This window comes from Rana temporaria, chromosome 10 (assembly GCF_905171775.1).
Source record: "Rana temporaria chromosome 10, aRanTem1.1, whole genome shotgun sequence".
Taxonomy (NCBI): Eukaryota; Metazoa; Chordata; class Amphibia; order Anura; family Ranidae; genus Rana; species Rana temporaria.
The window spans coordinates 149,753,843-149,779,339 of NC_053498.1; the positions used below are offsets into that span (position 1 = coordinate 149,753,843).

The 25,497-nt window shown below is 50.0% G+C and overlaps 1 protein-coding gene across 3 annotated transcripts in view; it reads right to left on the bottom strand.

The window, feature by feature from the left end:
* KCNAB2 (potassium voltage-gated channel subfamily A regulatory beta subunit 2) overlaps window positions 1–25,497 on the bottom strand; it is a 232,236-nt gene that overhangs the window by 134,090 nt on the left and 72,649 nt on the right. For all 3 annotated transcript variants that reach the window (XM_040326541.1, XM_040326543.1, XM_040326542.1), the window contains exon 2: window positions 10,878–10,997. In XM_040326541.1, coding sequence (XP_040182475.1) covers window positions 10,878–10,954 — 77 coding nt within the window. In that variant the 5' untranslated portion in view covers window positions 10,955–10,997. The remainder of the gene's footprint in view (window positions 1–10,877; window positions 10,998–25,497) is intronic.

Genomic DNA, 25,497 nt, shown 5'->3' on the forward strand with positions numbered 1-25,497 from the left:
CATGGTGACCGGATTAAGGTGACTATAAATGCTCCTGACGCTCATTGATGGACCTTGTGCTATCTATTAAAGTAATATAAAGTAATTGCGCAAAACATTCATATATAAACAATATGAAGACACAATCATCAAAAAGTGCAAATAAAGGTGCTGTGTGATCAAATCTTAACTAAGAAGATGACGCTGGAAAAAGTCCAAATGTGAAAGTGACAGATAGGCTGCTGTAAATGGGTGTCCACTAATCCCAGAGGAAATGGAAACTCCACCAAAGACACCAGTCTGGTCTCCCAGAACTCTCACCTCAATGAGGGAAAAATAGAGCGGTCAATACATCAAACTCCACCTCACGGCTGTCTCCTCAATGTCTCCTGATACCAACGGGTGGGAACCTGATGGCTGAATGTAGTACCTGGAAGGTCCCAAGCCAGGGAAACAAGAGGGACAAAAGAGGGCCGCCAATGGTGTAGTATGGGGACGAAGAAACGCGTAGGGATTGGCCGTAGGACAAGACGTACAGCAGGAGTGACGTGAGACGGCGCAGAGGATGCCACTGTTTGTTTACATGCTCGTTTTTATGTTTTTTATGTAAGCGCAACTTGTGTTCAATAAATATCCTATTTTATTTTATACTACACCATTGGAGGCCCTCTTTTGTCCCTCTTGTTTCCCTGGCTTGAGACCTTCCAGGTATTACATTCAGCCATCAGGTTCACACCCGTTGGTATCAGGAGACATTGAGGAGACTGCCGTGAGGTGGAGTTTGATGTATTGACCGCTCTATTTTTCCCTCATTGAGGTGAGAGTTCTGGGAGAGGTGAGCTGCCATCTAGATAAAGGAAGGCCCGTAGATGTGGTGTATCTAGATAAAGGAAGGCCCGTAGATGTGGTATATCTGGATAAAGGAAGGCCAGTAGACGTGGTGTATCTGGATAAAGGAAGGCCCGTAGATGTGGTGTATCTGGATAAAGGAAGGCCTGTAGACGTGGTGTATCTAGATAAAGGAAGGCCCGTAGACGTGGTGTATCTGGATAAAGGAAGGCCCGTAGACGTGGTGTATCTAGAGGAAGGCCCGTAGACGTGGTGTATCTAGATAAAGGAAGGCCCGTAGACGTGGTGTATCTAGAGGAAGGCCCGTAGATGTGGTGTATCTAGAGGAAGGCCCGTAGACGTGGTGTATCTAGAGGAAGGCCCGTAGACGTGGTGTATCTGGATAAAAGAAGGCCCGTAGACGTGGTGTATCTAGATAAAGGAAGGCCCGTAGACGTGGTGTATCTGGATAAAGGAAGGCCCGTAGATGTGGTGTATCTAGATAAAGGAAGGTCCGTAGACGTGTATCTGGATAAAGGAAGGTCCGTAGACGTGGTGTATCTAGATAAAGGAAGGCCCGTAGATGTGGTGTATCTAGATAAAGGAAGGCCCGTAGATGTGGTGTATCTAGATAAAGGGAGGCCCGTAGATGTGGTGTATCTAGATAAAGGGAGGCCCGTAGATGTGGTGTATCTAGATAAAGGGAGGCCCGTAGATGTGGTGTATCTGGATAAAGGAAGGCCCGTAGATGTGGTGTATCTAGATAAAGGAAGGATGGTAGACGTGGTGTATCTAGATAAAGGAAGGCCCGTAGACGTGGTGTATCTAGATAAAGGAAGGCCCGTAGACGTGGTGTATCTGGATAAAGGAAGGCCCGTAGATGTGGTGTATCTAGATAAAGGGAGGCCCGTAGATGTGGTGTATCTAGATAAAGGGAGGCCCAGGGCCGGACTGGGAATGAAAACCAGCCCTGGAAATAATTTCATACCAGCCCCATAGCATTATTATACCAGCCCCACAGCATAACGTCAGAGAGAGAGAGGGGGTGCAATGATAAGAGAGAGAGAGATGCAATGCTCTGCAGGCCAAAAAAAATTATAAATGAATTTATTTTTACCTGAAAAAAATTAAAAATCCACGAGAGAGAGAGAGAGAGAGAGAGACAGAAAGGGGCTGCAATGGTGAGAGAGAGAGGGTACATTGCTCTGTAGGCCAAAACAATTAAAAACACTTTTTTTTTTAATCAAACTTTTTTTTCAGGTAAAAATAAATATGTGTTTATAATTGTTTTGGCCTATAGAGCAATGCACCCTCTTTCTCTCACCATTGCATCCCCTTTCTGTCTCTCTCACCATTGTAGCCCCCCTCTCTTTCTCACCATTGTAGCCCCCCTCTCTCTCACCATTGTAGCCCCCCCTCTCTCACACCATTGTAGCCCCCCTCTCTCTCACCATTGTAGCCCCCCCCCTCTCACACCATTGTAGCCCCCCCTCTCTCACACCATTGCAGCCCCCTCTCTCACCATTGCAGCCCCCCTCTCTCTCTCTCACCATTGCAGCCCCCCTCTCTCTCTCACCATTGCAGCCCCCCTCTCTCTCTCACCATTGCAGCCCCCCCTCTCTCTCTCACCATTGCAGCCCCCCCTCTCTCTCTCACCATTGCAGCCCCCCCTCTCTCACACCATTGTAGCCCCCCCTCTCTCACACCATTGTAGCCCCCCCTCTCTCACACCATTGTAGCCCCCCCTCTCTCACACCATTGCAGCCCCCCTCTCTCTCTCACCATCGCAGCCCCCCTCTCTCTCTCACCATTGCAGCCCCACTCTCTCTCTCACCATTGCATCCCCTCTCTCTCTCACCATTGAAGCCCCCCTCTCTCTCTCTCTCTCACCATTGAAGCCCCCCCCTCTCTCTCACCATTGAAGCCCCCATCTCTCTCTCTCTCTCTCACCATTGCAGCCCCCCTCTTTCTCTCACCATTACAGCCCCCCCCCTCTCTCACCATTGCAGCCCCCCTCTCTCACCATTGCAGCCCCACTCTCTCACCATTGCAGCCCCACTCTCTCTCTCTCACCATTGCAGCCCCACTCTCTCTCTCACCATTGCAGCCCCACTCTCTCTCTCACCATTGCAGCCCCACTCTCTCTCACCATTGCAGCCCCCCTCTCTCACCATTGCAGCCCCCCTCTCTCACCATTGCAGCCCCCCTCTCTCTCTCACCATTGCAGCCCCACTCTCTCTCTCACCATTGCAGCCCCACTCTCTCTCTCACCATTGCAGCCCCACTCTCTCTCACCATTGCAGCCCCCCTCTCTCTCTCACCATTGCAGCCCCCCTCTCTCTCTCACCATTGCAGCCCCCCTCTCTCTCTCACCATTGCAGCCCCCCTCTCTCTCTCACCATTGAAGCCCCCCCCTCTCTCTCTCTCACCATTGAAGCCCCCATCTCTCTCTCTCTCTCTCTCACCATTGCAGCCCCCCTCTCTCTCTCACCATTGCAGCCCCCCTCTCTCTCTCACCATTGCAGCCCCCCTCTCTCAAACTTTGTTTTTTGAGGTAAAAATAAATAAGAAATCCACGAGAGAGAGCCAGAGAGGGGCTGCAATGGTGAGGGAGAAAGGGGGTGCAATGCTCTGCAGGCCAAAACTATTATAAATGCACATTTATTTTTACCTGCTTTAAAAAAAAAAAGAAGAAAGAAATCCATGAGAGAGCCAGAGAGGGGCCGGGCTGCAATGGTGAGAGAGGGGGTGCAATGGTAAGAGAGGGGGGGTGCAATGGTGAGAGAAAGAGAGGGGTGCCATTATGAGAGAAAGAGGGTGCAACCATGAGAGAGAGAGAGAAAGAGGGGAGTGCAACGGTGAGAGAGAGAGAGAGCAACGGTGAGAGAGAGAGAGAGAGAGCAACGGTGAGAGAGAGAGAGAGGGTGAAACGGTGAGAGAGAGAGGGTGAAACGGTGAGAGAGAGAGAGAGGGTGAAACGGTGAGAGAGAGAGAGAGAGAGAGAGAGAGAGAGAGAGAGTGAAACGGTGAGAGAGAGGGTGAAACGGTGAGAGAGAGAGGGTGAAACGGTGAGAGAGAGAGGGTGAAACGGTGAGAGAGAGAGAGAGGGTGAAACGGTGAGAGAGAGAGAGAGAGAGAGAGAAACGGTGAAACGGTGAGAGAGAGAGAGGGTGCATCGGTGAGAGAGAGAGAGAGAGAGAGAGAGAGAGAGAGAGAGAGAGAGAGGCTGCCTCGGTGAGAGAGAGAGGGTGCATCGGTGAGAGAGAGAGAGGGTGCATCGGTGAGAGAGAGAGAGGGTGCATCGGTGAGAGAGAGAGAGGGTGCATCGGTGAGAGAGAGAGAGAGAGAGAGAGGGTGCATCGGAGAGAGAGAGAGAGACAGGGTGCATCGGTGAGAGAGAGAGGGGGGGTGCATCGGAGAGAGAGAGAGAGAGACAGGGTGCATCGGTGAGAGAGGGCGCAACGGTGAGAGAGGGGGTAGCAAAAGTGACGGAGAGAGGGGGGTGCACCATGCAATGGTGAGAGAGTCTGAGAGACTCTCACCATTGCATGGTGCGCACCCCCCTCTCTGTCGCCTTTGCTGCCCCTGCAAATTGTAATCTGTATAATAATCTCTCTCTCTCACCATAGCATGGTGTCCCCCCCCCCCCCCCTGAGATAATTATACAGATTACAATTTGCAGGGGTAGCAATGGTGACAGAGAGGGGGGGGGGGCACCATGCAATGCCTGGGGAGAGAGAAAGAGAGAGATTGTTATACAAATTACAAAATGCAGGGGCAGCAAAGGTAGGTGACACTGACAGAGAGAGGAGGGGGGGCCTTGGGGGTGCACCGTGCAATGGTGAGAGAGATTCTTTATACTGTTATTCATGAGTTCACCTGAATTTTTGTGCTCCGACTCCAAGGGCTGCCGACGCTGCTCACTCCTTCTATGCCCTCACCTGCAGACAGACATTGTGGGCGGTGCTGGCGCCGCACGGGCCGATGGAACTTGAAAGGGGGAAATAGAGCAGAAAAACTACAGCGTTCTGACGTTCTGCTTGGCTCCTCCCCTCAGGTTGACACGATCACGCCGAGTCCTCCGCAGGTGCCGAATCGGATGAGAGGAAAAGTGCGGCGGCGATCATGGCGGCCGCAACCCGCCTGCCCGCCGCTTCCTTTACTGACATCAAACGGCCCCAGCCCCCAGGGCAACCCCTGCAATTGCGATGGCGGCTGCGACGATGGTGGCCGCAGCGGCGGCCCGCCGCTGCTTTGTATTTGGCTTACAGCAGGCATAAGCAGCCTCAGGGCACTGAATGCAGGCGGCCTACCGGGAATTTTCCCGCTATCCCGGTAGGCCAGTCCGGCCCTGGGGAGGCCCGTAGATGTGGTGTATCTAGATAAAGGGAGGCCCGTAGATGTGGTGTATCTGGATAAAGGAAGGCCCGTAGATGTGGTGTATCTAGATAAAGGAAGGATGGTAGACGTGGTGTATCTAGATAAAGGAAGGCCCGTAGACGTGGTGTATCTAGATAAAGGAAGGCCCGTAGACGTGGTGTATCTGGATAAAGGAAGGCCCGTAGACGTGGTGTATCTGGATAAAGGAAGGCCCGTAGACGTGGTGTATCTAGATAAAGGAAGGCCCGTAGACGTGGTGTATCTGGATAAAGGAAGGCCCGTAGATGTGATGTATCTGGATAAAGGAAGGCCCGTAGACGTGGTGTATCTAGATAAAGGAAGGCCCTTAGACGTGGTGTATCTGGATAAAGGAAGGCCCGTAGATGTGATGTATCTGGATAAAGGAAGGCCCGTAGACGTGGTGTATCTAGATAAAGGAAGGCCTGTAGATGTGGTGTATCTGGATTTTGCAAAGGCATTTGCCACAGTTACCCATAAACGTTTACTGTACAAAGTAAGGTCCATTGGCATGGACCATGGGGTGGAGTACATGGACCATAGGGGGAGTCCATGGACCATAGGGGGAGTCCACGGACCATAGGGCGAGTCCATGGACCATAGGGCGAGTACACGGACCATAGGGCGAGTACACGGACCATAGGGGGAGTACATGGACCATGGGGTGGAGTACATGGACCATAGGGGGAGTACACGGACCATAGGGTGAGTCCATGGATCATAGGGCGAGTCCATGGACCATAGGGCGAGTACACGGACCATAGGGCGAGTACACGGACCATAGGGCGAGTACACGGACCATAGGGCGAGTACACGGACCATAGGGCGAGTACACGGACCATAGGGCGAGTACACGGACCATAGGGCGAGTACACGGACCATAGGGGGAGTACATGGACCATAGGGGAAGTCCATGGACCATAGGGGGAGTACATGGACCATAGGGGGAGTACACGGACCATAGGGGGAGTACATGGACCATAGGGTGAGTACATGGACCATAGGGTGAGTACATGGACCATAGGGTGAGTACATGGACCATAGGGTGAGTACATGGACCATAGGGGGAGTACATGGACCATAAGGGGAGTACATGGACCATAGGGGGAGTACATGGACCATAGGGGAAGTACATGAACCATAGGGTGAGTACATGGACCATAGGGGGAGTACATGGACCATAGGGGAAGTACATGGACCATAGGGGGAGTACATGGACCATAGGGGGAGTCCATGGACCATAGGGGAAGTACATGGACCATAGGGGAAGTACATGGACCATAGGGGGAGTACATGGATTGAAAACTGGCTGCAAGGGCGAGTTCAGAGGGTGGTGATAAATGGTGAGTACTTGGAATGGTCGGGGGTGGGTAGTGGGGTCCCCCAGGGTTCTGTGTTGGGACCAATCCTATTTAATTTATAAACGACCTGGAGGAGGGGTAAGCAATGCAATCTCTGTATTTGTGGACGATACTAAGCTAAGCAGGGCAATAACTTCTCCGCAGGATGTGGAAACCTTGCAAGAAGATCTGAACAAATTAATGGGGGGGGGGGGGGGGGGGGGAACTACATGGCAAATGCGGTTCAATGTAGAAAAATTTAAATTAATGCATTTGGGTGGCAAAAATCTGAATGCAATCTATACACTGGGGGGGGGGACCTCAGGGGGAATCTAGGATGGAGAAGGACCTGGGGGGTCCTAGTAGATGAGAGGCTCAGCAATGTGGGAGGGAGGAGCTCAGGTATGGGGAGGGAGGAGCTCAGGTATGGGGGAGGGAGGAGCTCTGGGGGAATCTAGGATGGAGAAGGACCTTGGGGGTCCTAGTAGATGAGAGGCTCAGCAATGCCAAGCTGCTGCCAACAAAGCAAACAGAATATCGGCATTAAAAAGGGAATCAACTCCAGAGATAAAACGATAATTCTCCCCTCTACAAGACTCTGGTCCAGCCGCACCTGGAGTATGCCGTCCAGTTCTGGGCACCAGTTCTCAGGAAGGATGTACTGGAAAGAGTACAAAGAAGGACAACAAAGCTAATAAAGGGTCTGGAGGATATTAGTGATGAGGAAAGGTTGCGAGCACTGAACTTATTCTCTCTGGAGAAGAGACGATGAGAGGCGGTGGTCCCAGTGGGGGAGGAGCATCGATGGTTTAAAAAAACTATTAGATAATCACCTGAACGACCACAACATACAGGGATATACAATGTAATACTGACATATAATCACACACACAGGATGGACTTGTGCAACAGTGCCACGTTTCGGAGTCATGTAGGACCCCTTCATCAGGCTGCCTGAAGAAGGGGTCCTACATGACTCCGAAACGTGGCACTGCTGTTCTTGTGATGTGATCATGCAATAAACAATCTGTTTGGAGGCTACCACGTTGATCCATGGTGTGCTGGCAAATATCTCCTTTGTCACTGTGACAGCCAATCACAGTGGTTATGTGATCAGGCAGATCTTCCCGCCCCACCCTCAAGGATAGTAGCCCATTTAAAGGGACGCCGTGGCTGGATGAGAAGGGGTTAAAGACAAATGATAAAAGCTTCAATAGCAATAGAAAACTTTCCTCCATCTATTGAAAACTAAATAGATTTTGATGTTCTACGTCAAAATTATTAAAGGCAATTTTTATTTTATTTTTTTATAATAAACATGTTATACTTACCTGCTCTGTGTAATGGTTTTGCATAGAGCAGCCCAGATCCTCCTCTTCTCAGGTCCCCCATCAGCGCTCCCGCCCCTCCTTCCTGCCGAGCGCCCACCATAGCAAGCAGCTTGCAATAGGGGCACTCAAGTAGGCTCACTCCCGAGCAGCTGTCCATTCACACACAGGGCTGTGGCTTGGCCGCGCCCCTCTCTCTTTAATTGGCTCAATGGCTGTGATGGACTGCTGCCTCAGCCAATGAGGAGGGAGAGTCCCTGGAGCGCCGAGGCCCCTCTCTCTTTTGTTGGCTCACTGGCTGGGATTGACAGCTGTCTCAGCCAATGAGGAGGGAGAGTCCCTGGAGAGCCGAGGCCCCGCCCCTCTCTCTTTTGTTGGCTCACTGGCTGGGATGGACTGCTGCCTCAGCCAATGAGGAGGGAGAGTCCCTAGAGAGCCGAGGTATTGGGGCTTGCTGTACAGAGGAGGGTTTTTACCTTTATGCATAGAATACACAAAGATAAAAAACCTTGGGCCAGATTCTCGTAGATCGGCGTAAAACTCTGCAGGCGTAACGTATCTCGTTTACGCTACACGGCGGCAAGTTTTACGGGCAAGTGCTTGATTCACAAAGCACTTGCCTGTAAAGTTGCGGCGGCGTAGCGTAAATCCTCCGGCGCAAGCCCGCCTAATTCAAATGATCCAGGTAGGGGGCGTGAATCATTTAAGTTAGGCGCGTTCCCGCGCCGATCGTACTGCGCATGCGCCGTCCCTAAAATTCCCCGACGTGCATTGCGCTAAATGACGTCGCAAGGACGTCATTGGTTTCGACGTTAACGTAAATGGCGTCCAGCGCCATTCACGGATGACTTGCGCAAACGACGTACATTTTTAAATGTCGACGCGGGAACGACGGCCATACTTAACATTGGTTGCCCCTCATATAGCAGGGGCAACTTTACGCGTCGCAAATGCTACGGAAACGTTGTAAATTCACTGCGTCGACCGCGCGTACGTTCGGGAATCTCGCGTAAATAGCCAATTTGCATAGCATGGGCGTAAAATGAAGGATGGATGGCCGCACTCCAAACCAAACAGGTTGTCTTTATTTAAACGAACAGCAAAACATACCAGATCACAGCAACAGAAACAGGAGGATAACCGACGTTTCGCACTGACTTAGTGCTTATTCATGGCTCATTTGGATAGACGACGGGGAAAACGACGTCGGCGACACCTAGCGGCGGGAAAAAAAATTGCATCTAAGATCTGACAGCGTAAGAACCTTACGCCAGTCAGATCTAATGGATATCTATGCGTAACTGATTCTAAGAATCAGTCGCATAGATACGCCGGGCCAGATTAGGACTTACGACGGCGCAAATGGCGTTGCGCCGTTGTAAGCCCTTTGAGAATCTGGCCCCTTGAGCCTTTACAACCACTTTAAGTTCTGCCAGTTTCTGTTCCGAAATCCACCTGACACTGAACACCTTTATCCCTTCTGTTCAAAAGTGAATCACTGTGCGTCCCGAAGACTGAACAGAACTCCCTCTTACATTATATACAGTAAAACCTTGGTTTGAGAGCGTTTTGCAAGACAAGCGACATTTTTTAAATACATTTTGCCTTGATATACAAGCGATGTCTTGATATAAGAGTAGCGTCATGTCACAACTGAGTATAAAAGAGAAGAGAGGCGCCCCTAAGTGTAGCAATCTGGTCACAGTTATTGAAAATACAACATTGAGCAACGTATTGCTACACTTCGCGGCGCCTCTCTTCTCTTTTATACTCTGGAGCTCCTGCTGGATTTTGCTTCTAATCCCCTTGTGGAGTCTTCCATTGGTGGATGGACAACCAATCACATCGCTAGAATCTTTTTATATGGACTTATGAATAAATGGTTGTGGAACGAATCATTTGAGTTTCCATTATTTCTTATGGGGAAATTTGCTTTGATTTACAAGTGCTTTGGATTGCAAGCATGTTTCTGGAACAAATTATGCTCACAATCCGAGGATTTACTGTGTATGGAAATGTGGCTACTACAGGAAAATCATATGCACAGGGTGGCAACATTGGCCCGGATTCAGAAAGATTTGCGCTCTATTTGCGGAGGCGCAGGGCAACGATTTTGCCCTGCGCTCCCGCAAATATTTTGCACTGCCCTCGATTCACGGAGCAGTAGCTCCGTAAATTGCGAGGGCACGCCGGCAAAATTGCCCGGCGTAAGCGCGCGCAATGTAAATGATCCCGCCGGGGGCGGGAATCATTTAAATTAGGCGCGCTCCCGCGCCGAGCGTAGAGCGCATGCTCCGTCGGGAAACTTTCCCAACGTGCATTGCGGCAAATGAAGTCGCAAGGACGTCATTTGCTTCAAAGTGAACGTGAATGGCGTCCAGCGCCATTCACGATTCACTTACGCAAACAACGTAAAATTCGAACGTTGCGACGTGGGAACGCCGGGTATAGTTTAGCATTGGCTGCCCCTACTATTAGAAGGGGCAGCCTTACGCTAAACACGCCGTACGGAAACGACGTAACTTGCGTACGCAGGGGGTGCGCAACATTGTAAATCGGCGTAAGTATGCAATTTGCATACTATACGCTGACCACAATGGGAACGCCCCCTAGCGGCCATCGCAAGAATGCAGCCTAAAATCTGCGTGGCATAAGAGCCTTATGCCACGCAGATTTTAGGCTGCAGTCGGCGTAACGAGTTCTCTGAATCAGGAGCATTCGTTACGCCGGCGCAAGTCAGCAATTGCGCTGCGTAACTATGGTTACGCAGGCGCAATTGCTTACTGAATCTGGGCCATTGTTTTTTTTAAACACAGAAAATAGGGGTGTGGTGACATTCATGATAGGAAGGTGTGGGTACAGGTAGGTAGGCACGGCTGACGGGTGACATGATAGGAAGGTGTGGGTACAGGTAGGTAGGCACGGCTGGGTACAAACCAGGCCAAGATATGGAAGCTGGACATAGAGTGGGCGTGGCTCACGCAGGTATGTGATGGGGACTCACCTGTAAATCATCCCTGGGGAGCCAGTCTGTCTCAGTGATAGTCGAGCCGGGGAGTCCGTGGTGGATTCTGGATACATGGAGCCAGCTTTAGGGGCTGTGCTCAGTGTGCCGGCCTAGAGACTGCAACAAATACAAACAGAAAAGGGGTAAGATATATAATAATAATAATAATAATAATAATAGTAACAATATTAATAACAAATAATAGTAATAGTAAACATAATTGACATGCTAATTCCCTACCCCCGAAAGGAGACATCTGACCTTTCCGACTTAGTTAGCATCTCACAATGGAATGTCTAGGAGCAGCCCCAATTAACATCTTAAAAGCATGTGTCCTCACATTGAATGAAAACACTCCACTGACCCGGTGGGGTCAGAATAACCACTTGTAATATCTCAAGATATCCTGCAATATGAATTATCAGTTATCAGTCACCCTATGCCCAAAAGGGGCACAGGGTGACCCTAGACCCAAGAGTCATTAGTGACACTGGCACAGGAGTACCCCCCATCCTTCAAAAGTCTCAGGGTGTCACGGGTCATTCCGTTACAGCGTCAAATTATGGGATGGCCAGCACAGTTTCCAAGCTTAAACCCCAAGACCCCTTTCACACTGAGGAGTTTTTCAGGCAGTTTAGCAAAAAAAATAGCGCCTAAATACCGCCTGAAAAACTCCTGCTCTGCAGTCTCGGCGTGAAAGCCAAAGGGCTTTCACACTGAGGTGATGCGCTGGCGGGACCGCTCCAATAGTCCTGCCAGCAGCATCTTTGGAGCGGTGTGTTTACCGCTCCTCAGAGGCGGCTCTTTAATTAGGCAAAATAGGCGGTCGCCTAAGGCCTCGAACTCACAGGGGCCGCGAGGCCGCCTAACTTTTCCAATGCATTACTCCAGTTTTGAGGGACAGGGGACTTTAACTCTGCTGTGCTCAGGCAGCGTTAAGAGCCCTGACTCAAAAGGGGGGCTGCCAGCGTCCTTAACAACCAGTGAATATCGGTGACACCACCCCTTGTGACGTCAATGATCCAGCATGCCCTCAGTCAATGACGTCACAAGGGGGTGGGTTCACCAGGTGACATCACCAAGTGTCCCCCCCTTAGTTAAAAAAGAGCAGGATCTGGGGGCCACCTTGTTAAAGGGGGCTTCCAGAATTTGATAAGCCCCCCTGCCCGCAGACCCCCCACAACCACCGGCCAGGGTTGTGGGGAAGAGGCTTTTGTCCTTGAATTATTTTTTCCATTATGGGTGAGAGTGGGGCCCCATATCAAGTTTTGCCTAAGGCCTCACAAAGCCTAGAGACGCCTCTGCCGCTCCTCCGCCGCTCCTTCCCATTGAAAACAATGGGACACCGCAGCTATACCACCGGGAGAGGCACATTGCGGGTAGTATTAACCATTTTTTCGGACGCTAGCAGGGGGTAAAAGTGCACCGCTATTGGCTGAATACCTCTGCTAAATAGCCGCGCTATACCGCCACCGCACCTTCTGCCCCAGTGTGAAAGGGGCCTAACAAGCTGGTTTGGGATGAACGGGACAGAAGGATGAAAGCAAAGCAACTACTGTGGGAACTTCTGCAACAGTGATGGGAAGAAAATTCAAAAAACAATATTTGATTTTCGTTGTAGAAAAACGCCATGAGTGCGTTTGGCTGTTAGATCTGCAAAAGGTGGCTTACTGAGGAGTCCAAAAATATAGATTACAGAAAATTATTCCATGATTTATTTTTTTATGTCTGTTTACTTCATTTTTAAAGTACATTGAAAGATTAAACTGCATAAAATGTAAATTTCAATAAAAAAAAAAAAAAAAAGGGAAAATTGGGGTTCTTTAACCACTTAAGGACCGCCGCACGACGATATACGTTGGCAGAATGGCACGGCTGGGCACATGGACGTATATATACGTCCCTTTTAAGAGCCCAGCCGTGGGTTGCGAGCGCGCCGCCGGCGGCACGCTCGCGACCCGGTCTGAAGCTCCGTGACCACGCCCGCGGGACCCGATGGCCGCCGGTGTCCCGTGACCGGGTCACAGGAGCTGAAGAACGGGGAGAGGTGAGTGTAAACACACCTTCCCCGTTCTTCTCTGTGGCAGTGTCAGTCATCGTCTGTTCCCTGATATAGGGAAACACAATCAATGACGTCACACGTCCAGCCCCGCCCCCTACAGTTAGAAACACACATGAGGTCACACTTAACCCCTACAGCGCCCCCTAGTGGTTAACCCCTTCACTACCAGTGCCATTTTCACAGTAATCAGTGCATTTTTATAGCACTTTTTGCTGTAAAAATGACAATTATCCCAAAAATGTGTCAAAAGTGTCCGATGTGTCCGCCATAATGTTGCAGTCACGAAAAAAATAAAATCGCTGATCGCCGCCATTAGTAGTAAAAAAAAAATATTAATAAAAATGCCATAAAACTATCCCCCTATTTTGTAAACGCTATAAATTTTGCGTAAACCAATCGATAAACGCTTATTGCGTTTTTTTTTACCAAAAATATGTAGAAGAATACGTATCGGCCTAAACTGAGGAAAAACATTTTTTTTATATATTTTTGGGGGATATTTATTATAGGAAAAAGTAAAAAATATTGCATTTTTTTTCAAAATTGACGCTTTTTTTGTTTATAGCGCAAAAAATAAAAACCGCAGAGGGGATCAAATACCACCAAAAGAAAGCTCTATTTGTGGGGGGGAAAGGACGCCAATTTTGTTTGGGAGCCACGTCGCACGACCGCGCAATTGTCAGTTAAAGCGACGCAGTGCCGAATCGCAAAAAGGGGCCGGGTCCTTTACCTGCATAATGGTCCGGGGCTTAACCGGTTAAAACTTTTGACTGGTAGTGTGTATATGCATCCATCTCTCTCTCTCTATATATATATGTATGTATACACACACACGCACAGATTCCATCCCATAGATAGAAGATCCTGTGTTACAATGTATATAATAATCCTGTAGTAACCCTGTCTGGCCACTAGAGGGAAGCAAAGTCAGGGGATGAGAAGGTTCTCGCAGGGATGAAACATACACTTGTCACCTCTGCTGGCTCTACAAAGGATTAGAAAATATTATTTTACTAGTTAGGTTTGTGGTTGCCACCTTTTTTTTGCATTGATGTGGCAGTAGTTTCCTATGAATAGTAAATGTCGGGTACAATCTCCCATCACTGACCCATAGGTAGGGGAAAATTTGCTTCCTTTAGTTACCCGTCCAATACATGACCAGATTAGGCAGATAACTGGTTTACTTCATAGGACGTAAAGCGCAGTGGCGGCTGGTGCTCAATTTTTGGGGGCATGCAATTGCATGAATCTGTGTATTGTCGCCGGCGCCGCTGCCGCCCACTATTCAGATGGCCGACCCCCTGGTGAGCGCCGGCCATCTGAATAACAGCAGTTGGTTGGCTTTGGAAGTGTCTATCAGAGCCAGTGGTGTTTCTTGAGAGGGCAAACTGGCGGAAATTGATGGGCACAGTGGTGACAATTGATGGGCACAGTGGCGACAATTGATGGGCACAGTGGCGACAATTGATGGCATGGCACAGTGGCGACAATTGATGGCATGGCACACTGGCGACAATTGATGGGCACAGTGACGACAATTGATGGGTACAAGGCTGCGTTTGATGGCATGGCACAGTGGCTGCGTTTGTCGCACAGTGGCGACAATTGATGGCATGGCACAGTGGCGACAATTGATGGCATGGCACAGTGGCGACAATTGATGGCATGGCACAGTGGCGACAATTGATGGCACAGTGGCGACAATTGATGGCAAGGCACAGTGGCGACAATTGATGGCATGGCACAGTGGCGACAATTGATGGGTACAGTGGCTGCGTTTGATGGTATGGCACAGTGGCTGCGTTTGTCGCACAGTGGCGACAATTGATGGCATGGCACAGTGGCGACAATTGATGGCATGGCACAGTGGCGACAACTAATGGCATGGCACAGTGGCGACAATTGATGGGTCCAGTGGCTGCGTTTGATGGCATGGCACAGTGGCTGCGTTTCTCGCACAGTGGCGACAATTGATGGCATGCCACAGTGGCGACAATTGATGGGTACAGTGGCTGCGTTTGATGGCATGGCACAGTGGTTGCATTTGTCGTACAGTGGAGACAATTGATGGCACAGTGGCGACAATTGATGGCATGGCACAGTGGCGACAATTGATGGGAACAGTGGCTGTGTTTGATGGCACAGTGGCGACAATTGATGGCATGGCACAGTGGCGACAATTGATGGCACAGTGGCGACAATTGATGGGCACAGTGGCTGCGTTTGATGGGCACATTTTTTTTAGCACCAGCCGCCACTGATTACTGTTCTCCTTGCTGGAGAGGAAGCTGCACCTGAAGACCTGCAGGACAAGGATCTCCCTGCTTCGTCCTCATTCATTCTGTGTGCTTCCTGCACCTCTCCTGCTGAATACTACCCCCCCCCCCCAGTTGTCAGAGAGTGCAGGTCTGACATAAAAACGAGAGCGAACTTTAAACATGGTAAGTCAGTAAAGAGGAAACTTAAGGGAGACCATCGGCAGGTGACTGGCCCTTTACCCTCTGCCTGCCCTTTTTTTGGGGGGCACAGCTTCCAATGGTTATTGTCCTCCAACTTGCATTCTACACAGATTAAAGGTTTGTGTTTTTTTACACCTGCAACTTCCAGGGTAGTCCAATCCTGGCCTTACCATCCAATCAGTCTATTACTCGGAACAAGCATGCAGCCAGTAAAAGCTGAAAAGTCTGAATGTTTCTTAGAGATCAGGGATTTACATTCGGATATCGAAGGTTAAATAAAAAGTGAGGAACGTCGTCTCCCAAATATCTATACCAGCAAGTTCACTTCAATATCTGATGGTGGATTTCAGTCACCCCCCCCCCCCCAATCAGCCTTTCCCTTTTCTACAGCGACAAGAGCCCATCCATATCATATCCGTACTACAAACCCCCCCCCCCCCTCGCACCCTGGCCTGACATCAGGACATCCAAGAAGAGATCTTAAATAAGCGAAGTTCTATTTCCAGTCCCTGTGACGCGACATCGCGACCTCTTGCCACGTTCCCCCTGCCAATCACGTATCCGGGGGGAATTATTGATGAACCGCAAACCACGAGAGGCGTGGCCGAGATCTGATGACCCAGATAAAATCCGCAGGAAGACTTATAAAAGTAGTGCCGCCTCCTAAATAGAGCGGCACCATCCCCCCCCCCCTCTGTGACCACAGGCCATAGAATTACATAGTTGCATTGTATCTTCCATCGTTACATTGTATCTCCCATCGTTACATTGTATCTCCCATCGTTACATTGTATCTCCCATCGTTACATTGTATCTCCCATCGTTACATTGTATCTCCCATCGTTACATTGTATCTCCCATCGTTACATTGTATCTCCCAAAGTTACATTGTATCTCCCATAGTTACATTGTATCTCCCAAAGTTACATTGTATCTCCCATAGTTACATTGTATCTCCCAAAGTTACATTGTATCTCCCATAGTTACATTGTATCCCCCATAGTTGCATTGTATCTCCCATAGTTACATTGTATCCCCCATCGTTACATTGTATCTCCCATCGTTACATTGTATCTCCCATCGTTACATTGTATCTCCCATCGTTACATTGTATCTCCCATCGTTACATTGTATCTCCCAAAGTTACATTGTATCTCCCAAAGTTACATTGTATCTCCCATAGTTACATTGTATCTCCCATAGTTACATTGTATCCCCCATAGTTGCATTGTATCCCCCATAGTTGCATTGTATCTCCCATCGTTACATTGTATCTCCCATCGTTACATTGTATCTCCCATCGTTACATTGTATCCCCCATAGTTACATTGCATCTCCCATAGTTACATTGCATCTCCCATAGTTGCATTGTATCCCCCATAGTTGCATTGTATCTACCATAGTTACATTGCATCTCCCATAGTTACATAGTAGGCGAGGCCGAAAAAAGACAAGTCCCCCCTATGTGTGTGATTACAGGTCAGTATTACATTGTATATCTCTGTATGATGTGCTCGTTAAGATACCCATCTAATCGTTACTTGAAACTATCGATGCTCCTCCCCCGCTGAGACCACCGCTTATGGAAGGGAATTCCACATCCATGCCGCTCTTACAGTAAAGAACCCTCTATTAAACCTCTTTTCTTCTCATTTTAATGAGTGGCCATGAGTCTTATTAACCACTTCCCGCCTGGTCAAATAGAAAATTGACATCTGGGAAGTGGTTGTGTAATCCTGACTGGACGTCTATTGACGTTTATCGGTTGGTTTGCGCAAAATTTATAGCATTTACAAAATAGTGGATAGTTTTATTGCATTTTTATTAATATTTTTTTTTTTTACTACTAATGGCGGCGATTAGCGTTTTTTTTCGTGACTGCGACATTATGGCGGACACATCAGACAATTTTGACACATTTTTGGGACCATTGTCATTTTCACAGCAAAAAGTGCTATAAAAATGCACTGATTACTGGGGAAATGACAGTTGCAGTTTGGGAGTTAACCACAGGGGGCGCTGAAGGGGTTAAGTGTGACCTCATGTGTGTTTACAACTGTAGGGGGGTGTGGCTGTAGGTGTGACGTCATCGATTGTGAATCCCTATAAAAAGGAACACACGATCGATGCTGCCGCCACAGGGAAGCACGGGGAAGCTGTGTTTACATACAGCTCTCCCCGTTCTTCAGCTTTGGGGACCGATCGCGGGACTCCAGCGGCGATCGGGTCCGCGGATCCTGTGGTCCCAGACCTTCGGACCGGGTCACGGGCACGCGCCCGCGAACCCACGGCTAGACAATAGCACAGCACGTACCTGTACATGCAAGTGCCCAGCCGTGCCATTCTGCCGACGTATATGTGCAGGAGGCGGTCCTTAAGTGGTTAATGTGTAAACACCGAGTCTGAAAATCAGCCTTGGGGCTTAAGTGGTTAAGGTGGAACTCCCCTTTAACATTGGTTACTTTAATTTGCAGTCTTAACCACTTGCCGACCGGCTAACGTCGATATACGTCGTCAGAATGGCACGGCAAAGCAATTGTCAGTTAAAGCAACGCAGTGCCGAATCGCAAAAAGTGCTCTGGTCAGATAGGGGGGTAAATTCTCACGAGGCTGAAGTGGTTAAACAAGAAAACAAATGCAGCCACCACATCGAAGTAAACTGCAATATATGACATTTTTGCTTTTGGCTACTATAAATCACAGGACACAATATTTCATTTAGCGTTGAGGTTTTCAGGATGTGAAGATATATATCTAATAAAGAACACATTTATAAATCAATACAATGTCCATTACCAGATAACGGAAATAAAAGCGGCAAAGGATTTCACTTCTTCAGGACACATTTAGGGTTTTATTGAATGAAATTCCCTCTGATAAGACAATTGGATAATATTCAGATTAAAAACCCGGGGGAGATAGGGGGAGATAGGGGAGAGATAGGGCGAGAGATAGGGGAAGATAGGGGGAGAGATAGAGGGAGAGATAGGGGGAGAGATAGGGCGAGAGATAGGGGGAGAGATAGGGGGAGAGATAGGGGGAGAGATAGGGGGAGAGATAGGGGGAGAGATAGGGGGGAGATAGGGGGGAGATTGGGGGAGAGATAGGGGGAGAGATAGGGGGAGAGATAGGGGGAGAGATAGGGGGAGAGATAGGGGGAGAGATAGGGGGAGAGATAGGGGGAGAGATAGGGGGAGATAGGGGGAGAGATAGGGGAGAGATAGGGGGGAGATAGGGGGGAGATAGGGGGGGGAGATAGGGGGGGGGGAGATAGGGGGGAGATAGGGGGAGAGATAGGGAGAGATAGGGGGAGAGATAGGGGAGAGATAGGGGGGAGATAGGGGGGAGATAGGGGGGGGAGATAGGGGGGGGGGGAGATAGGGGGGAGATAGGGGGAGAGATAGGGAGAGATCGGGGGAGAGATAGGGGAGAGATAGGGGGAGAGATAGAGGGAGAGATAGGGGGAGAGATAGGGGGAGATAGGGAGTGATAGGGAGTGATAGGGAGAGATAGGGGGAGAGATAGGGGGAGAGATAGGGGGAGAGATAGGGGGAAAGATAGGGGGAAAGATAGAGAGAGATGGGGGAGAGATAGGGGGAGTGATAGGGAGTGATAGGGAGTGATAGAGAGAGATAGGGGGAGATAGGGGAGAGATAGGGAGAGAGATAGGGAGAGAGATAGGGGGAGAGATAGGGGGAGAGATAGGGGGAGAGATAGGGGGAGAGATAGGGGGAGAGATAGGGGAGAGATAGGGGGGGGAGATAGGGGGGAGATAGGGGGAAAGATAGGGGGGGAGATAGGGGGAAAGATAGGGGGGGGAGATAGGGGGGAGATAGGGGGAGAGATAGGGGGAGAGATAGGGGGAGAGATAGGGGGAGAGATAGGGAGAGATCGGGGGAGAGATAGGGGGAGAGATAGGGGGAGAGATAGGGGGAGAGATAGGGGGAAAGATAGAGAGAGATAGGGAGAGAGATAGGGAGAGAGATAGGGAGAGAGATAGGGAGAGAGATAGGGAGAGAGATAGGGAGAGAGATAGGGGGAGAGATAGAGAGAGATAGGGGGAGATAGGGGGAGAGATAGGGAGAGATAGGGGGAGAGATAGAGAGAGATAGGGGGAGATAGGGAGAGATAGGGGGAGATAGGGGGAGATAGGGAGAGAGATAGGGAGAGAGATAGGGAGAGAGATAGGGAGAGAGATAGGGGGAGAGATAGGGGGAGAGATAGGGGGAGAGATAGGGGGAGAGATAGGGGGAAAGATAGAGAGAGATAGGGGGAGATAGGGGGAGATAGGGAGAGATAGGGAGAGAGATAGGGAGAGAGATAGGGGGAGAGATAGGGGGAGAGATAGGGAGAGAGATAGGGGGAGAGATAGGGAGAGAGATAGGGGGAGAGATAGGGAGAGATAGGGGGAGAGATAGAGAGAGATAGGGGGAGATAGGGAGAGAGATAGGGAGAGAGATAGGGGGAGAGATAGGGGGAGAGATAGGGGGAGAGATAGGGGGAGAGATAGAGAGAGATAGGGGGAGATAGGGAGAGAGATAGGGAGAGAGATAGGGAGAGAGATAGGGGGAGAGATAGGGGGAGAGATAGGGAGAGATAGGGAGAGATAGGGGGAGAGATAGGGGGAGAGATAGGGAGAGAGATAGGGAGAGATAGGGGGAGATAGGGGGAGAGATAGGGGGAGAGATAGGGGGAAAGATAGAGAGAGATAGGGGGAGAGATAGGGGGAGAGATAGGGGGAGAGATAGAGAGAGATAGGGGGAGATAGGGAGAGAGATAGGGAGAGAGATAGGGAGAGAGATAGGGGGAGAGATAGGGAGAGATAGGGAGAGATAGGGGGAGAGATAGGGAGAGAGATAGGGAGAGATAGGGGGAGATAGGGGGAGATAGGGGGAGAGATAGGGAGAGAGATAGGGAGAGAGATAGGGAGAGATAGGGGGAGATAGGGGGAGAGATAGGGGGAGAGATAGGGGGAAAGATAGAGAGAGATAGGGGGAGAGATAGGGGGAGAGATAGGGGGAGAGATAGAGAGAGATAGGGGGAGATAGGGAGAGAGATAGGGAGAGAGATAGGGAGAGAGATAGGGGGAGAGATAGGGGGAGAGATAGGGAGAGATAGGGAGAGATAGGGGGAGAGATAGGGGGAGAGATAGGGAGAGAGATAGGGAGAGAGATAGGGAGAGATAGGGGGAGATAGGGGGAGAGATAGGGGGAGAGATAGGGGGAGAGATAGGGGGAAAGATAGAGAGAGATAGGGGGAGATAGGGGGAGATAGGGGGAGATAGGGAGAGAGATAGGGAGAGAGATAGGGAGAGAGATAGGGAGAGAGATAGGGGGAGAGATAGGGGGAGAGATAGGGAGAGATAGGGGGAAAGATAGGGGGAAAGATAGGGGGAAAGATAGAGAGAGATAGGGGGAGATAGGGAGAGAGATAGGGAGAGAGATAGGGAGAGAGATAGGGAGAGAGATAGGGGGAGAGATAGGGAGAGATAGGGGGAGAGATAGGGGGAGATAGGGGGAGAGATAGGGGGAGAGATAGGGGGAGATAGGGGGAGAGATAGGGGGAGAGATAGGGGGAGATCGGGAGAGATAGGGGGAGATCGGGAGAGATAGGGGGAGATCGGGAGAGATAGGGGGAGATCGGGGGGCGTCTATTTCATTACATCTGAAGGATGAGCAGAGTCAGAGTCTGGGAATCTTAATCTACAAGCCGTCATTGATGGTAAAGGGGGCAATACACGGTATTAAGAACTGGGGTATGTAAACTTTTGATCAGGGTCATTTGGGTGTTTTCTGTTGCGATTACGATATAAAAAGAGTAAACACAGTTGATTGAGAATAAATGGCTTCAGCCAAACACTAATCATGAGTGAAAGAAAAGTTTTTGTGTTATCATTTATATTCTCTGAAAAATGGAAATCATAAATTCTGCCGGGGTATGTAAACTTATGAGCACAACTGTATATCTGCATATAAATATAATATATATACGGTACTGTGCAAAAGTTCTAGGCAGGTGTGATACTAATGCTGTAAACCAGGGGGTGTCAAACTTAATTTCATCGTGGGCCGCATCAGCATTATGATTGCCCTCAAAGGGGCCGGTTGTATCTGTAAGATTAGATGTCCAGCGCATCCCCTCCCCTTACATTAGATGTCAAGAGCCCCCCCACTGTCAGAAGTTGAGTGCCCCACTCTCCCTTACATCACAGTGCACCCCCCTTTCCTTATGACTGCTGCTGGGAAGAAACTGGATGCACGGCGTGAAAGCAGAAAGTAAGGGTTTGATGGAGGACTGGGCCACATAAAATGGCCTGGAGGGCCGGATTCGGCCCGCGGGCCTTGTTTGACACCTGTGCTGTAAACGAAGAAGACTTTTAGAAATAGAAGTGTTAATTGTTTATTGTGTTCAATTAACATAATGGAAAGTAAACAAAGAGAAATCCAATCAATATTTGGGGTGACCAACTTTGCCTTCTTCTAGGTAGACTTGTTGCACACCGTTGTTGAAGGAACTCATACAGGTAGGTTGTTCTACGTAAAGCGGCCAATTGGCTGCTCCAGAGTCTGTTGGCTCCAGTCTTAGTGAAGTTGCCCCACTGACTCCTAAAGCCGCTACCAGTACACAAAACTGGGCAACCGGACAAGACCTGGAGATGAATCCACCGGCCATCTGCTGGATCATCGGCAAATCTAACAGTGACCAGGCGTGACGCCATAATCTGATCCCGATACACATCCTACGCAAATTCTTCAGGCCCATGATCCAGGGCCGATCCTAGGGTCAGAGGCGCCTGGGTGCAGAAATATTTCTGGCACCCACACATGGGCGTGGTCATCTTACTAACTCCTCCCCTTTACAAATGTTTCTATGGCTACGACTCAAACACAGAGATGGTCCCCTAAGAAGTCTTCATTAGTGTCCCCCAACAGAGTCCCCCCCAGCAGGTGTCCCCCATCAAAACCCCCCCAGCAGGTGTCCCCCATCAGAGCCCCCCCAGCAGGTGTCCCCCATCAGAGCCCCCCCAGCAGGTGTCCCCCATCAGAGCCCCCCCAGCAGGTGTCCCCCATCAGAGCCCCCCCAGCAGGTGTCCCCCATCAGAGCCCCCCCAGCAGGTGTCCACCATCAGAGCCCTCCACAGCAGGTGTCCCCCATCAGAGCCCCCCCGGCAGGTGTCCCCCCATCAGAGCCCCCCCCCAGCAGGTGTCCCCCATCAGAGCCCCCCACAGCAGGTGTCTCCCATCAGAGCCCCCCACAGCAGGTGTCCCCCATCAGAGCCCCCCACAGCAGGTGTCCCCCATCAGAGCCCCCCACAGCAGGTGTCCCCCATCAGAGCCACCCCACAGCAGGTGTCCCCATCAGAGCCCCCCACATCAGGTGTCCCCATCAGAACCCCCCACATCAGGTGTCCCCCATCAGAGCCCCCCACAGCAGGTGTCCCCCATCAAAGCCCCCAAGCAGGTGTCCCCCATCAGAGCCCCCCCACAGCAGGTGTCCCCATCAGAGCCCCCCACATCAGGTGTCCCCATCAGAACCCCCCACATCAGGTGTCCCCATCAGAACCCCCCACATCAGGTGTCCCCATCAGAACCCCCCACATCAGGTGTCCCCATCAGAACCCCCCACATCAGGTGTCCCCATCAGAACCCCCCACATCAGGTGTCCCCATCAGAACCCCCCACATCAGGTGTCCCCATCAGAGCCCCCCACATCAGGTGTCCCCATCAGAGCCCCCCACATCAGGTGTCCCCATAGATCAGTACTTGTCCAAAAGATCCTTCTAGCTTGGGCGCTCTGGGAGCAGAAGCACATTACAGGGGTGGGGCATATGTGGCATCTTTGGTTACTTGGAGGGTGGCACTCGGAGAGCATTTCTGGGAGTGTACAGGGATGATTGGCAGCAGCTCTGGACACAGACAAGGAGGAGGGAGGGGAGCACTTTGGAGCTTCGGTGCCCCCACCTCTGCGGCGCCCGGGTGCGGAGCACCCCGTGCACCCTGCCTAGGATCGGCCCTGCCATGATTTCTCCGCTGAGCCGGCGGATGACAGAGCGGTCCCCGCACACTGTGCATGGACCGCCCTGTCCTATCTCCGCTCTCCCCTATAGGGGGATCGGATGAACACGGACCGTCTGTCTATGTTCACCCGATCCGATGACGGAAGGAAAAATAGGGTTTTCCTCCGTCTGCATAATCGGAGGATTGGGGAACCGGGTGAGATCGGGTGACACCCACAATCTCATAGGGACCAATGTATGTCCCTTTTTCATCCGCAAACGGATGGATGAAAAAGCGGACATTTGGTCCGCCCCTGTCAAAGAGCCCTAAAAGTCAGAAAAGTGTATTGGGAAAAAAAAAAGTGTTTGATAAACAGATTGGGCAAATACCATGTGGAATTCAAATTTGCTAAACCTACCAATTTATTTTCTGGGGGCCTCTGCTTTAAAAACATATATAATGTTTGGGGGTTCCAAGTAATTTTCTAGCAAAAAAAAAAAAGTAGATTTCCACATGTAGGAGCCAAGTGTCAGAAGTGGCCCGGTGTACGAAGTGGTTAAAGCATGGCGGCATGTTTGGTATCTATTTACTGGACGTAACATGCATAAAAAAAAAAAAATGTGTTTGAAAACCGATGGACAAATACCATGTGAAATAAAAATTTGCAAAACCTACAAATTTATTCTCTAGGGCCTCTGCTTTAAAAAATAATATTACTCAGATGGGCATACACACGGTCGGAATTTCCGATGGAAATGAACCGTCACACATCACACAAAGATTGCTCTTTCATGCACTATTTCTATGCTGAGCACTGATTACTAGATATCTTGGAGGGAGAACTTTCTCTTGTAAATTGCTGATCCTGAGCACTTACCTAGTGAAAGGAGACATCGGCATTTGTGACCCGTCATCCACTTGCGTTGGCGTTCTGCATTGTGAAGGTTGAGCGCCCTGATAGCTTCGGGAAGGTGCCCCTTGGTCACAGGAGAGGGTGTAAATTTCAGCAGCTTTGCTTTCAGCCAATGGGCGGAGGGAGGGGAGGCTGTTGAAATCTGGAGGACAATGGGCGCCCGGCGGTGTGCTATTCAATCCGTTGGCGTTTTATAATGTAATCCGAGCCAGGAATCCTTGTTTAGCTTTGTCCTTAAAACCCCAACAAAAGGATGCGACTATAAAAAGGAAAAAAAAAAAAAGGGGGCTCGTTTTCGAAAGAGCTAATTGCGAAGTGTTGATTTCCAACGACAATTGTACGCTAATTTGTTTTACGAGAGAGTCGGCGCGGCCGGACGCGATGAAGGCGGACACAATAGTACATTGTAGTAGACCCGTCATACTGGGCTTATGAGAATGGTGGCGGAACACTGGAAGATTTTCTGGATTAAAGTTTCTTTCTTCTTTTAGTTTTGTAGAGTCCTATTGGAAGATCTCTCTTCACCTCTGGTGTTAAATGACATTTGGAGACCACAGCAGGTGCTATCAGGACAGATTCAGATGGTCAGAGGTTTTATGTAGAAAATTTATTTTACATCTAAAGTTTGTTAGAAAAAATAAATAAAAAAAGTTAAAGCTGAACTCATGTGACTTCTTCTGGAATCTCGTCATCTTTGAGTATTTCTTCCAGATCTGTGCAGCAGTGGCGCCGCTAGGGGGTGGCTATTGGGGCTATAGCCCCGTGTCTCTTGCCGCATGATCCCTGTCTAACCAGCAAGTCGTGTGTGGGGTTGGCATGCTGCATTAGAGAGGCGAGAAGCGAGCGGGTGGAAGAGCAGAGATGACATCATCTCTCCGGCCATCCTCCCTCACAGCCGGGCCTCTTCAATGTGGGAGCGAGGTATGGCGGGGAGCAGAGAGACAAAATCATCTCTCTGCCCGCCACACATCAGCAGTCTTCCGCCCTCTTCAATGTCGGAGGTGCGGCTGGGAGCAGCGAGATTACATCATCTCTCACTGCCCGTCCCGCATCACCGCTCTCCTTCCCTCACTAAATAGACCAGTGCTGCCAGCCTGCCACCGATGTAAAAAGGGGGATTGTGTGATGGGAAGGAGTTTATTGATGGAGTTATGTGATCGTGGCCAGACTCTATGGTCATGGGAGG